This window comes from Hyperolius riggenbachi, chromosome 4 (assembly GCF_040937935.1).
Source record: "Hyperolius riggenbachi isolate aHypRig1 chromosome 4, aHypRig1.pri, whole genome shotgun sequence".
NCBI classification, from domain to species: Eukaryota; Metazoa; Chordata; class Amphibia; order Anura; family Hyperoliidae; genus Hyperolius; species Hyperolius riggenbachi.
Window position 1 is genome coordinate 315,689,448 of NC_090649.1, and position 13,083 is coordinate 315,702,530.

Here is a 13,083-nt window from a genome sequence, read left to right on the forward strand (position 1 = left end):
ATTTTTTATTATTATCACCATCATATCACCATAGGAATACATTTCCGGCACTATCACCAGGCTAGTCTTCAATAGGTTTAATGGTATTAACAGATTCTTCCATCCATTACCAACGATTTAAGATACATTTCACATACCCGTTTGATCTTTCTACCGTGGGGCAATGTGGGAGCAGCGGTCCGCCTGACGACCGTTTCGCTTGGTGTAAGCTTCCTCTGAGGCTCCGTGCGCAGAAAAGACTCCATCTCTGTGTTCTTTTAACCACTTGCCGACCGCACACTCATACCGTGCGGCGGCAAAGTGGTAGCTGGAGGACTAGGTGCCTCCCTAATTAATCAGGAAAGGCTGCTCGCGCGAGCGGCCGTTTCCTGTTAGATCACGGAGCGGGTCTCCGTGAATAGCCTGCGAGCCGCTGATCGCGGCTCGCAGACTAAATGTAAACGCAGGAGACATTTATCTCCTTTGTTTACATTGTACGGCGCTGCTGCGCAGCAGCGCCTTAAGGCAGATCGGCGATCCCCGGCCAATCAGCGGCCGGGGATCGCCGCCATGTGACAGCCAACATCCTGTCACAGGCTGCACAGGACGGATAGCGTCCTGTGCAGCCCCGATCACCGGGGGGACAGGTAGGAGAGGGAGGGGGGTGAATGTCGCCGCGGAGGGGGACTTTGAGGTGCCTCCCCCCCCCGCAACATGCCACCAGCAGGAGCGATCAGACCCCCCCTGCACATCATCCCCATAGGGGGGAAAAAGGGGGGGCGATCTGATCGCTCTGCGTGCCAGCTGATCTGTGCTGGGGGCTGCAGAGCCCACCCAGCACAGATCACATAAATCAGCGCTGGTCCTTAAGGGGGGGTAAAGGGTGGGTCCTCAAGTGGTTAAACTACCGGGCGTTCGCTCTGTGTACTGCGCCTGTCACGCCGCTTCCGCATCACGTCCTTGCGTCAGCGTGTATATTTGTTTGCGTGCCACGCGTACACAACGTAAGCACGCACACGTACGTTCGTTTGCGTGTCACGCCTACGTTCGGCAGGAAGTAACATGCGTTCCACTGTGGATCCTTGTACGTCTTTTCTTTATGACATACAATTATACCACTAGATGGTGCTAAATAATTAAATTGGCTCGTGTTGTATCCTATATAGACTCATCTACACTAAAAACACATAAAAGGTATATTTTATTAATTCCATCATAAAAGAAAAAATATATTTGAGAAAAATATTTAAAGATATTATTCCTCTATATTTTTTATATATAAAATGGATCTAGCTTCTCCTTCTGGGGCTATCGGGACACATTCTTGTTGTTCTTTCCTTGAGACAAAAACTACCATATGGTGCTATTTTAATACAATGTCTGTTTTTCAATGTTATTCCTTAACCAACTTATTTAGCACCGTGTAGTATCTTCTCACATTACCCCGTACCCGAATTCTGTTAGATCCAAATCTAAAAACAATAATCAAGGGTCTTAGACTCAAATGCAATTACACATTCCCTTTAAGGATCCAGAAAACATGCCATGTCTGTGGTCATTCAAACCTAAAGGTCCCAAAGCATCACTATTAACAATCCATCTACTTTCCTTCCTTAATAATAATCGTTCTCGATCACCCCCCCTTGTAGGAATCGGGACCTGTTCAAGGCCTGCAAATTTCAGGCAGGTTGTGTCTCCTTCATGTGCACTCCTGAAATGTTCGATCAATCTACTACATCCCACTCCAGTCTCCACTGACTTAATGTGTTCTTGTACTCGCTTCCTCATTTGTCTTGTCGTCATACCTACGTAGAAGCGGTGGCATGGACACCATACAATATATACTACGTGGGTTGATCTACAGGTTATGAATTCTCTCATTCTGTTTTCTATCGGTCCCACCTTTAAATATTTCCCTGGATTCATATGTGCACATAAAGAGCAATGGCCACATTTATAGTTACCCTTGGATCTTCCCCATTCCAGCCATGAGTTCTTTTGGTGTTCTAAATTCACTGGCTGTTAATTTATTACTTAGAGTTGGTGCTCTTCTAAATGTAACCAATGGACGTTTCAAGTGACACAGGGATCCCCCATAGATATATTTCAAAGTCAGGTAGAGAGTGACCTCAAAGCTCTAAAATATAAGGCAGAGAAACCTAATTTAAGTAAAGATGATGAAAAGGCTATAAGATGGTTCAAAGATAGACCTGATGTGATCCTGAAAAAAGCAGACAAAGGGGCAGCCCTTGTTGTCATGACGGCTGATCAATACAGAAGAGAAGCATTGAGACAACTGGAAGATGAGAACATCTACAGGCGCTTGAAAGGGAATCCAACAATGAAATTTATGGGGTCTTTGAGAACATTGTTACGCAAAGGGGTGGGAAAGGGATACCTAACACAAAAACTGGCAGATGATTTAATACCGGAATTTCCAAGGAGACCAGTTTGGTATCACCTGCCTAAGGTACATAAGTCCTGGACCAGTCCACCGGGACGTCCGATAGTCTCTGGGTTGGGTTCCCTAACCGAGAGACTGTCCAAGTACCTGGATCATCTCCTGAGGCCACTGCTCCGGCGGGACTTCATAACCTGTAGATCAACCCACGTAGTATATATTGTATGGTGTCCATGCCACCGCTTCTACGTAGGTATGACGACAAGACAATACAAGAACACATTAAGTCAGTGGAGACTGGAGTGGGATGTAGTAGATTGATCGAACATTTCAGGAGTGCACATGAAGGAGACACAACCTGCCTGAAATTTGCAGGCCTTGAACAGGTCCCGATTCCTACAAGGGGGGGTGATCGAGAACGATTATTATTAAAGCGGATTATAACCCTGCATTTCAACTTTGCTCCAAAATATTATTTATAGCATATTATATGCAAAAAGCATTTTTTTTTTTTTACTAGACCAGCATTGGAAGGGTTAAACACAGAGGTTTAAAGGTCCTGGAGAGATATGCAGAAGTTCAGATAGACAACTAAATGCATATAATTGGGTGACGTCCTTTTTTATCAAACGTGAAGGATCAAAAACACAAAGTCCTTTTAAGGGCAGTCCACCTTGCCCAAAGTGATCTAAGTGATTTATAGCAAAGGACTTGAATTCAAAAAACGAAGAGGTACAGTGCAGTTTGGCAAAAACTTGTAGAAAAACTTTATTAGTACAAAATATCAAAAAAGTTTAAAAGCTTTTTCAATTCCACACATATCATAGGTCTTCATATAGGTTAAATCACTGCCATAAGGCATAAACGATTGAAGCCAATAGGTAAGTATTGTATTCTGGCTTGGTTTAATTTTGAAGGAGATTTTTGTATCTTATAGGCCTATAAGATACAAAAATCTCCTTCAAAATTAAACCAAGCCAGAATACAATACTTACCTATCGGCTTCAATCGTTTATGCCTTATGGCAGTGATTTAACCTATATGAAGACCTATGATATGTGTGGAATTGAAAAAGCTTTTAAACTTTTTTGATATTTTGTACTAATAAAGTTTTTCTACAAGTTTTTGCCAAACTGCACTGTACCTCTTCGTTTTTTGAATTCAAGTCCTTTGCTATAAATCACGAAGTTCAGATAGATACATTCTATTTAGTTACATGTATCTATTGATAAACAGTTACACACTCTTTGGCTGTCATCCAAGCTCCTTCTCAGTGAGAGAGATGAGTCACATTCAACACTTAGATACATTATGTAAACAAAATGTATGTCTTTCAGCTTCAGGAGCGTCTGCAGAAATCTCCAGGAACTTTAAAGCCCTGTGTAACCCTTCCAATGCTGGTCTAGTAAAAAAAAAAAAATGCTGGTTGCATATAATATACTGTAAATAATGTTTTAGAGCAAAGTTGAAATGCAGGGTTATATTCCGCTTTAAGGAAGGAAAGTAGATGGATTGTTAAGTGATGCTTTGGGACCTTTAGGTTTGAATGACCACAGACATGGCATGTTTTCTGGATCCTTAAAGGGAATGTGTAATTGCATTTGAGTCTAAGACCCTTGATTATTGTTTTTAGATTTGGATCTAACAGAATTTGGGTATGGGGTAATGTGAGAAGATAATACATGGTGCTAAATAAGTTGGTTAAGGAATAACATTGAAAAACAGACATTGTATTAAAATAGCACCATATGGTAGTTTTTGTCTCAAGGAAAGAACAAGAAGAATGTGTCCTGATAGCCCCAGAAGGAGAAGCTAGATCCATTATAATGGTATAATTGCATGTCATAAAGAAAAGACGTACAAGGATCCACAGTGGAACGCATGTTACTTCCTGCCGAACGTAGGCGTGACACGCAAACGAACGTACGTGTGCGTGCTTACGTTGTGTACGCGTGGCACGCAAACAAACGTACGCGCTGACGCAAGGACGCAGGAAGTGATGCGGAAGCGGCGTGACAGGCGCTGTACACGGAGCGAACGCCCGGTAGTTTAAAAGAACACAGAGATGGAGTCTTTTCTGCGCACGGAGCCTCAGAGGAAGCTTACACCAAGCGAAGCGGTCGTCAGGCGGACCGCTGCTCCCACATTGCCCCACGGTAGAAAGATCAAACTGGTATGTGAAATGTATCTTAAATTGTTGGTAATGGATGGAAGAATCTGTTAATACCATTTAACCTATTGAAGACTAGCCTGGTGATAGTTCCGGAAATGTATTCCTATGGTGATGAGATTGTTTGTTTTCTACTTCCTGAGCACATCAAAGGCAGCATACCCTGAACATCAGACCCTCAAAAGATCCTATCCAGAACGATCCAGATAAAGCAGTGCCGGTTACTTTCTTCTATTTATACAATTATTATTATTATGTACATTTGGCGGCTGATGATGATGATTGATTACTAATTGATTAAAACTGCCTAGATGGACACTTTTCTTACATATATGAGAGTCAAAGCATGTCTGCCTTCAGCACATAATGAATAAAACCAGTTATTAATAAAATGCAACGTCAGCTTACAAAGCAAAAAACTGTACTTTTGGGAACCTATAACTTCTAAATGAATAATACTTATGCACAAATGCAAATATGCTAACCGTATGGCATATAAAAAGTAGGAAAACATGTTTTTATTGAATATTATGTCAGGGTTTTAAACCGCTTTAAGGATGAGCAAGAACAGTCCCGTATATGAAAGGTGAGAGCTGTGTATGCGGGTGTTGGCTCACCTAAGCCATTGTCTAACTTCTGATGTGTTCTATGCTGCATTCCATCTTCTTACACTTCTGCTTTTCTAAGCTGGAATTTCCACTTTGAAGTCAGAGGTGTAAAAAGGTGAATGGAAGGGAGGCAGTGGCTTAGAGAAGTAAACCCCTGCATATACAGCTCTTGCCACCCGCAGACTGCAGGACAATCTACCATTTTGCAAGAACTTTCTTGCTCATCTCCAATAACACATTTGATATGAACCATCCTTGTTTATCCTTAAACTTTTATATACTACAAAAACCTTAAATTTCTGTCACCTAAAAATGATCCTCCACAATCCCTTTTTTTTTGTTTTTGTTTTTTGACTATGTAGGAAAATATTGTTTAATTCTTCTACATTTTTTTTTTTCTAGAAAATGGGATCATCAAGTCAGACAAAGTATTTGAAGTAATGCTGGAAACTGACAGAAGGCATTATGCAAAATGCAATCCTTACATGGACTCACCTCAGTCAATAGGTAATTGTAGTTTGCTGATACAAATAATGACCTTGTTATTGTCCCATTATCTCCCATGAGCTTGTACAAATGAAAGCCCAGCTCCAGGTGCATACATGTTCCTATGTCTGTGTAAAAACTCAGTGGCAAAGCTTGTTTTAGTCTGTATAGGGGCGCCTTCATTAGGTGTCCCCAAATAAATTGCTTTGAAGCGAGTTGGGAGCCCAGAAACTGACCAGTTCCTGACCCATAAACTATCATTAATGTAGACTGTTCTCAGAGCTATTCAGTCTGTGGTCATCACATTTTAGCCTAAACAGCAGGTTGATGGGACTCAGAGTATGAAATGGACTTCTTTGGCTACTTCTGGTCATGTGATCAAAGTTTCAGGAACGGATACTTTTCACAGAAGCCTCATTTCACACAAAAACATGACCTTTATACATTCTTGATTAATGAGCTATTAAAATAGCATCGTTTACTACAGATGGTGTTTAGAGACATTTACAAAAGTGATAAACTAAAACCGTAACTAATGCAGATAGTTGTGTAATAACACATCAAGCACATAAAACAGGGCCTCTATTAGGCCTTATGAGTTAATTTGGAAATTGAGTAAATTACTAACTCAGGTTTTGGTTTAAAATTTTCATTTTATTTTTTACTCTGGAACTACTGCCCCATTTATATGTACATTGTACATGAGTTATTCAAATGCATGTTACCCATACTGTCTTTATTTTGCTATGTGCTTTATATTATACTAGCGACCTTAGCTTGTTTAATAACTGGCTCTAACCTGTCAGCGTGCATGCGCGCACACGCCTAGCCAGCCCCTGGCTGTCCTGCTCCCATCCCAACAACGGCTGTCCTTGTGGCACATGCGCAGTTGCAGGGACACACGCACAGACATGGATTGCAGAGACGGGTTTTATTAGGTAGGTTATTATTTACGTATACACTGCTGTGGAAGATGTTGATTTTATAGGTTGATAAAAATATAGATTTATCTTTAAAAAGTATCTGAAGGGGATCAAAGACCTTAAAAATAAACATGCCGCCTGGTAGGTATTCTAATAGTCTTTTAAACTGCCCTTATTTTATTTCAACATGTATTACAAATTTTCCAAGGTGTATTGTTAAAAAAAATTGCCTTTTCTCCTCAAAAAGGTAAGTTCAGTTAACACCCATAAGCTGAATGGTGCCCTTCCCATCCTCTTCCATAGTGATGTGGCTCCCTACCCATCTTCCCTGACAGAAAAGAGCGAGAGCCCGCATTACTAACTGGGCAGAGATGGGAGGTGGAGTGTTCAGCTTCTGAGTGGTAGTCAAGCGTCCTTCCTGGATGATCTAAGGTGCTGATTTTAACACTACTGAAAGATCGGTAATACTTTATAGATACAACTAAGGTAGATTAGGAGAATGTTTAGTTTAAGGGCCTGTTCAGACTTGCTGCGTTTGTAGAACGCGTATAAATTCAAAGAAACGCAAGTTGAAAAAACGCATGCGTTTTTCTTGCGTTTGAATGCGTTTTCTATTGCGTTTTGCACAAACACGTGACCCAGGGGGAAAAAAAGAATTATGGGAACCGCAGAGGAAAACTGACGCTAAAAACGCAATAGTACGCGTTTTTGATACGCGTCCATAGACTTTCATTGCGTCCGTTTCTATGCGTATCGCACAGAACTGCGTGCAGCAATGCGGATGAGAAACGTATGCGTCTCATACGCATACATGTGAACTACCCCATTAAAAAGCATTACGAGCCGTTTCTATGCGTTTTTGGTACCAGTACGCGTTCCCTGAAAACGGCTAGGAACGCATATAGTCTGAACAGGCCCTTACTATGCTTGACTTCAGTCAGGTACACTTTGAGCATTTGTGGATTTTTTTCATATGTGTGGAATTGTGCCTGTCTGGAATGTGTGTTGCACTTTCTTCATCAATGCATATGTGTGTTTCTGTTTTTTTTATTTAAATTGTTTACTTATGATAAAAAGATTCACTTTTTTCCCTTATTAGGTTATCAAGCAACTATTAGTGCTCCACACATGGTAAGCTTTACACTTTTTTTATGTGCAGTAAAAAGTTTACTGGAGAATTTACATTTGAACTTTACTTAATGGCAGCCCAAATATGTATTTAGTTCTTCATATAACACTTTAAAGCTGACTTAAAGGGATACTGTAGGGGGGTCGGGGGAAAATGAGCTGAACTTACCCGGGGCTTCTAATGGTCCCCCGCAGACATCCTGTGTTGGCGCAGCCACTCCCCAATGCTCCGGCCCCGCCTCCGGTTCACTTCTGGAATTTCTGACTTTAAAGTCAGAAAACCACTGCGACTGCGTTGCCGTGTCCTCGCTCCTGCGACTGATGTCACCAGGAGTGTACCACGCAGACACAGACCATACTGGGCCTGCGCTGTGCGCTCTTGATGACATCAGCGGGATCGAGGACACGGCAACGCAGGCGCAGTGGTTTTCTGACTTTAAAGTCAGTAATTTCAGAAGTGAACCGGAGGCGGGGCCGGAGCATTGGGGAGTGGCTGCGCCAACACAGGATGTCTGCGGGGGACCGTTAGAAGCCCCGGGTAAGTTCAGCTCATTTTCCCCTGACCCCCCTACAGTATCCCTTTAAACTCTGGCAAGTTTTCCTACTTTTTATTACCCATATAGCTATCATATTTGCTTTTGTGCACAAGTATACAAATTATACGTTCCCAAAGTACAGTTTATCTGCTGTGAAAGCTGCCATTGTACTTTATTGCATAGCTGATTTTATATATTTATATAAGAGTATTTATATATTGTGGTTTATCCACTGAGAATTTGTCTTCTGTGTGCACTTTCTGCTGGTATTCAACTGAAACTCTATCAGGAATGTAAACTAATAGTGGCAGATAAGAAAAATTAAATGTAATCACTTCCTCAACTTTGAATACAAATTTAAAGTGTACCAGAGATGTAAGGGTATAAAAAAATGTTTAAATTTTTTTTTTAAATATATTCCTGGTGTTTCCCCCAACCCCCTCTACGCCGATCGCTCCCACACCATCCTCCTCTGCCTCATGGATTGTCTGGTAGAATCCCTGTCAGCTTCGCCAGTTGGCGCAGGCACAGTCCAAGTGTGCACGCCCATTACGCTCCTGTGGCTGGGAGGGTTCTGTGTCTGCGCAGTAGTACTGTGCATGCACAGAGTGCTCCTGGCGGGTGCACTAGGCCGTGCATGCGCAGTACGCCCCGACTGGCGAAGTTAACGGAGCTTCTACCGGACAAAGCAGGATTCTAAAAGAATCTTATAGAACAAAGAAGAAATGCTGAGTTTCATACTGCTTTAATGTTTTAGACCGATTGAGGAAAAAAAATCTGTCTTTAGTATCTCCTAAAAATAATAATAATGGTGTTGTAAATTGCCAATAAAGTTTAAACACATTCTACTATTTCTAAAGATTTCTTGCATACCAAATGTGGTGTTTTGCCCCCAAACAAACATGAGTATGTCTATTACTATTTCTGTGGCTCCAATTTTTAAAGAAAATCAGTAAAAGTTCTTGATTTTTCACAGCCAAACCCAGATAAACTATGAATATTAATTTATGTACTTTTTTTGGAGGGGGGTATATTCGTTCTGATTATATGCTGCATGTCTTTAACCATTTCGGACCGACGCAGTTGAAATCTACACCCTGCATGTGGCAGCGCAGATCTGACAGGACGTAGATTTCAACAATCGTTGCCGCACAGTCACTCCAATCGCGCCGTTCTCTCCACGGCTTACATTGACAGGGTCAGGAGCCAATGAAAGCAGTGCTCTGCTGTCATAGAGAAGGCAGAGAGAGAAACCTGTGTTGATAAATGAGTGGTATGACCAGCGAGAGCAGCGGGATTGCGCAAAGATTTGTCGGTAAGCGCTGCTTAGCTGTACCTAGCAGTCTCTGGTCCTTAAGGGGCCAGAGACAGCTGGTACAGAATAGATTAACCATCTTGGAATATTGCAGTTTTATCTGCTTACTTAATAGTGCATCTAGAAAATTTTCAGCGCATCACTTTTTCCACTTTTTATTATGTAACAGCCTTATTTCAAAATGGATTAAATTCATGTTTTCCTCAGAATTCTACTCACAACACGCCAGAATGACAACGTGAAAAAAGTTGACTTGAGATTTTTGCAAATAAATGTATTGAGAAAGCGCACATACATAAGTATTCACAGCCTTTGCCATGAAGCTTAAAATTGAGCTCAGGTGCATCCTGTTTCCCCGATCATCCTTGAGCTGTTTCTGCAGCTTAATTGGAGTCCACTTGTGGTAAATTCTTTTGATTGGACATGATTTGGAAAGGCACACACCTGTCTATATAAGGTCCCACGGTTGTCAGAGCAGAAACCAAGCATGAAGTCGAAGGAATTGTCTGTAGACTTCCGAGACATCATGCTGCAGGGATGTTTTTCAGTGGCAGGAACTGGGAAACTAGTCAGGATAAAGTGAAAGAAACCTGCTCCAAAGCACTCTTGAACTCAGACTGGGGAGACAGTTCATATTTCTGCAAGAAAATGACCCTAAGCACACAACCAAGATATCAAAGCAGTGGCTTCAGGACCACTCTGTTAATGTCCTTGAGTGATCCAGCCAGAGCCCAGACTTAAAATCGAATGAGCATCTCTAGAGAGATCTATCTTACAATGGCTGTACACTGACGCTTCCCATCCAACCTCATGGCGCTTGAGAGCTGCTGCAAAGAAGAATGGGTGAAAAGAATAGGTGTGCCAAGGATGTGGCATCATATTCAAAAAGACTTGAGGCTGTAGTTGCTGCCAAAGGTGCATCAACAAAATATTGAGCAAAGGCTGTGAATCCTCGTGTACTTGTGATTTCTCAGTTTTTCTTTTATTTTTAGTAAATTTGCCAAAACTTCAAGTAAACCTTTTTCACATTGTCATTATGGGGTGTAGTGTGTAGAATTCTGAAGAAAAAAAATGAATTTAATCAATTTTGGAACAAGGCTGTAACATAACAAAATGAGTCAGATGATTTTTGTACTGACTCCACAGCCCTGTCGAAAATCCCAGTGTTCTTTTTGTTGCAAATTGCAAATGCTTGGTGTTTGTGATTGCAATTTGTTAGTGGGCCCCAGCCTTTAAGACCCGTACACACGGGGGGATCTCTGTCGCCCTGCAGGGATCGTTACACTAACCCTTGGACAACAGAGCATTGTCAGTGCTGTACAGAGGTGTCGCAAGCCTCCAAGCTAGCGATGTCTGTTCCTATGCAGAGGGGGTTGGCGTGAATTGCCACAGGCGGCGAGAGGGGAGAACAATGCGATTGTGCTTGGGTGAAGGGGATTGTTAAAGATCTGGCGTGCCGGATCTTTAGCAGATGTCATGCTGCCGGTGGACACGTGCTGCTTTGGCTCCTGATTCTTAGCCATGGTGTTCTTTATCTGCCAAGGCCAAGTTCAGACCAGCTTGTGTCGTCTTATCACCTGCTGATTACAGAACCAGTTCTGCTTTCACTTTTTGATTCCATCTTTCATCTTCTGCAACACAGTAGCCTGCTGAGTTCTTGGGGTTCGACCAAGCACATGGAAGAAGCTCGGCTGTTCCTGAAGCCAGATTTATAAATCATAAACTGATTAGGTACTTTAGTGTTAGCAATTCTATGGGCAATGGTGCAGACGAGAAATGTTTAAAAGATCAGCTGTCATTTCGAGTGAAACTTTACTGTTACTGAGAGTCGATTCTCGCAGTTCTACTCTATGCATTGCAAGGATTAAACTCAAGCTTTTTGTTTTTTAGTTTGCTTACAAGAAATCAAGTAATACATGTCCCTGTAAAATGTTCCTAACAGACGATTGTGATATGGGAGTATCCAAGTCTGTTGCAAGTCAACAAATTATTCCAGACCTGGATAATGAGTAACAAGTTCCTACGTAGGGATGATCAATGAGATGCAAATATTTTGGAGTTTATGCAAATATGTACTTTTTTTATGCAAATAAATTCAGCTTCAAAATGGACCAAGTACCACACAGGTTTAAATTGATTTATCCATTTTCAAGCTGCATATATTTGCACAAAAATGCAGGGCTGTGGAGTCGGTCCAAAAATCCACCGACTCCGACTCCTCAGTTTAGGATTTCTCCGACTCCTCTTATTTGCATATTACACTTTTGTTGATTAACAGTATGTACCGTGAAATTTGTCTCAACTGCCAACGCTTAGGAATTTTACAAGACAACTGTCGTGAGAATATGTAGACTGCTATATTTATTCCCTTTAGACTAAAACTAGTCCTTGGTAAGAGTACTTGTAAAAGGTACAGACTGGAACAAAGAACATCTATCAGGCCCTAGGCAATCTCCAAGTATATATCCACAGCGCTAGGTGATCACAATGGTATCTGCAGTCATACCACAGTGTATATTCTCAGACAGTGACCTTCACCAAGGATAAAATCAATAGGTCACTCACTGTCCTTAAAAACACAATTTTTAATAAAAATCCAGACAATACCACATATACAATATCTTACTTTAGGGGTCCCTTTGACAGGGACCCTTAGTAGTAATAAGCATATAGTGTATCCAATACACAAAAAAATAGTCTCACAGTCTCTTGTACATTTGCCCAGTCTCCAGTTACCGTTCCGACCAGTTTCGGCCTTTCGCCGTCGCCAGGGTTCCCGGACGACGGCGAAAGGCCGAAACCGGTCGGAACGGTAACTGGAGACTGGGCAAATGTACAAGAGACCGTGAGACTATTTTTTTGTGTATTGGATACACTATATGCTTATTACTACTAAGGGTCCCTGTCAAAAGGACCCCTAAAGTAAGATATTGTATATGTGGTATTGTCTGGATTTTTATTAAAAATTGTGTTTTTAAGGACAGTGAGTGACCTATTGATTTTATCCTTGGTGATGGTCACTGTCTGAGAATATACACTGTGGTGTGACTGCAGATACCATTGTGATCACCTAGCGCTGTTGATATATACTTGGAGTTTGTGATACCGATTGTGGATTTGGTCATCCTGAGCAGCTGGTGAAAGATATACAGAGGATTTTACTTGGAGCAGCGCCTGTATTTTATTCTAAACGAGGCCCTAGGCAATGTAACTGTGGATACATGTAAGAATGATGTGCAGGTACTCTGCAGGGGAATGAGGAGATTCTTCCTCTATTACACATTCTTCATGCACAATCTGAACAAGGTTTATGGGTGATAGACAACACCTCTGTTCAATGTGCACAACATTCTCAGTGGATTCCCTGCAGCTCTGTGGGGAGAGCATATGTAGAGTATACTACTACTACTGTGTAACAAAGTAAACCTGAGACAGATGAAATTAAAGTTTTATACATACCTGGGGCTTTCTCCAGCCGCCTTCAGGCTAATCAGTCCCTCGCTGTCCTCCTTCGCCACCTGGATCTTCTGCTATGAG

At 41.7% G+C, this 13,083-nt stretch overlaps 1 protein-coding gene across 2 annotated transcripts in view; it reads left to right on the forward strand.

The window, feature by feature from the left end:
- PCMT1 (protein-L-isoaspartate (D-aspartate) O-methyltransferase) overlaps positions 1 to 13,083 on the forward strand; it is a 112,177-nt gene that overhangs the window by 58,984 nt on the left and 40,110 nt on the right. For both annotated transcript variants that reach the window (XM_068231688.1, XM_068231686.1), the window contains exons 2-3: positions 5,561 to 5,665; positions 7,667 to 7,698. In XM_068231688.1, coding sequence (XP_068087789.1) covers positions 5,561 to 5,665; positions 7,667 to 7,698 — 137 coding nt within the window. The remainder of the gene's footprint in view (positions 1 to 5,560; positions 5,666 to 7,666; positions 7,699 to 13,083) is intronic.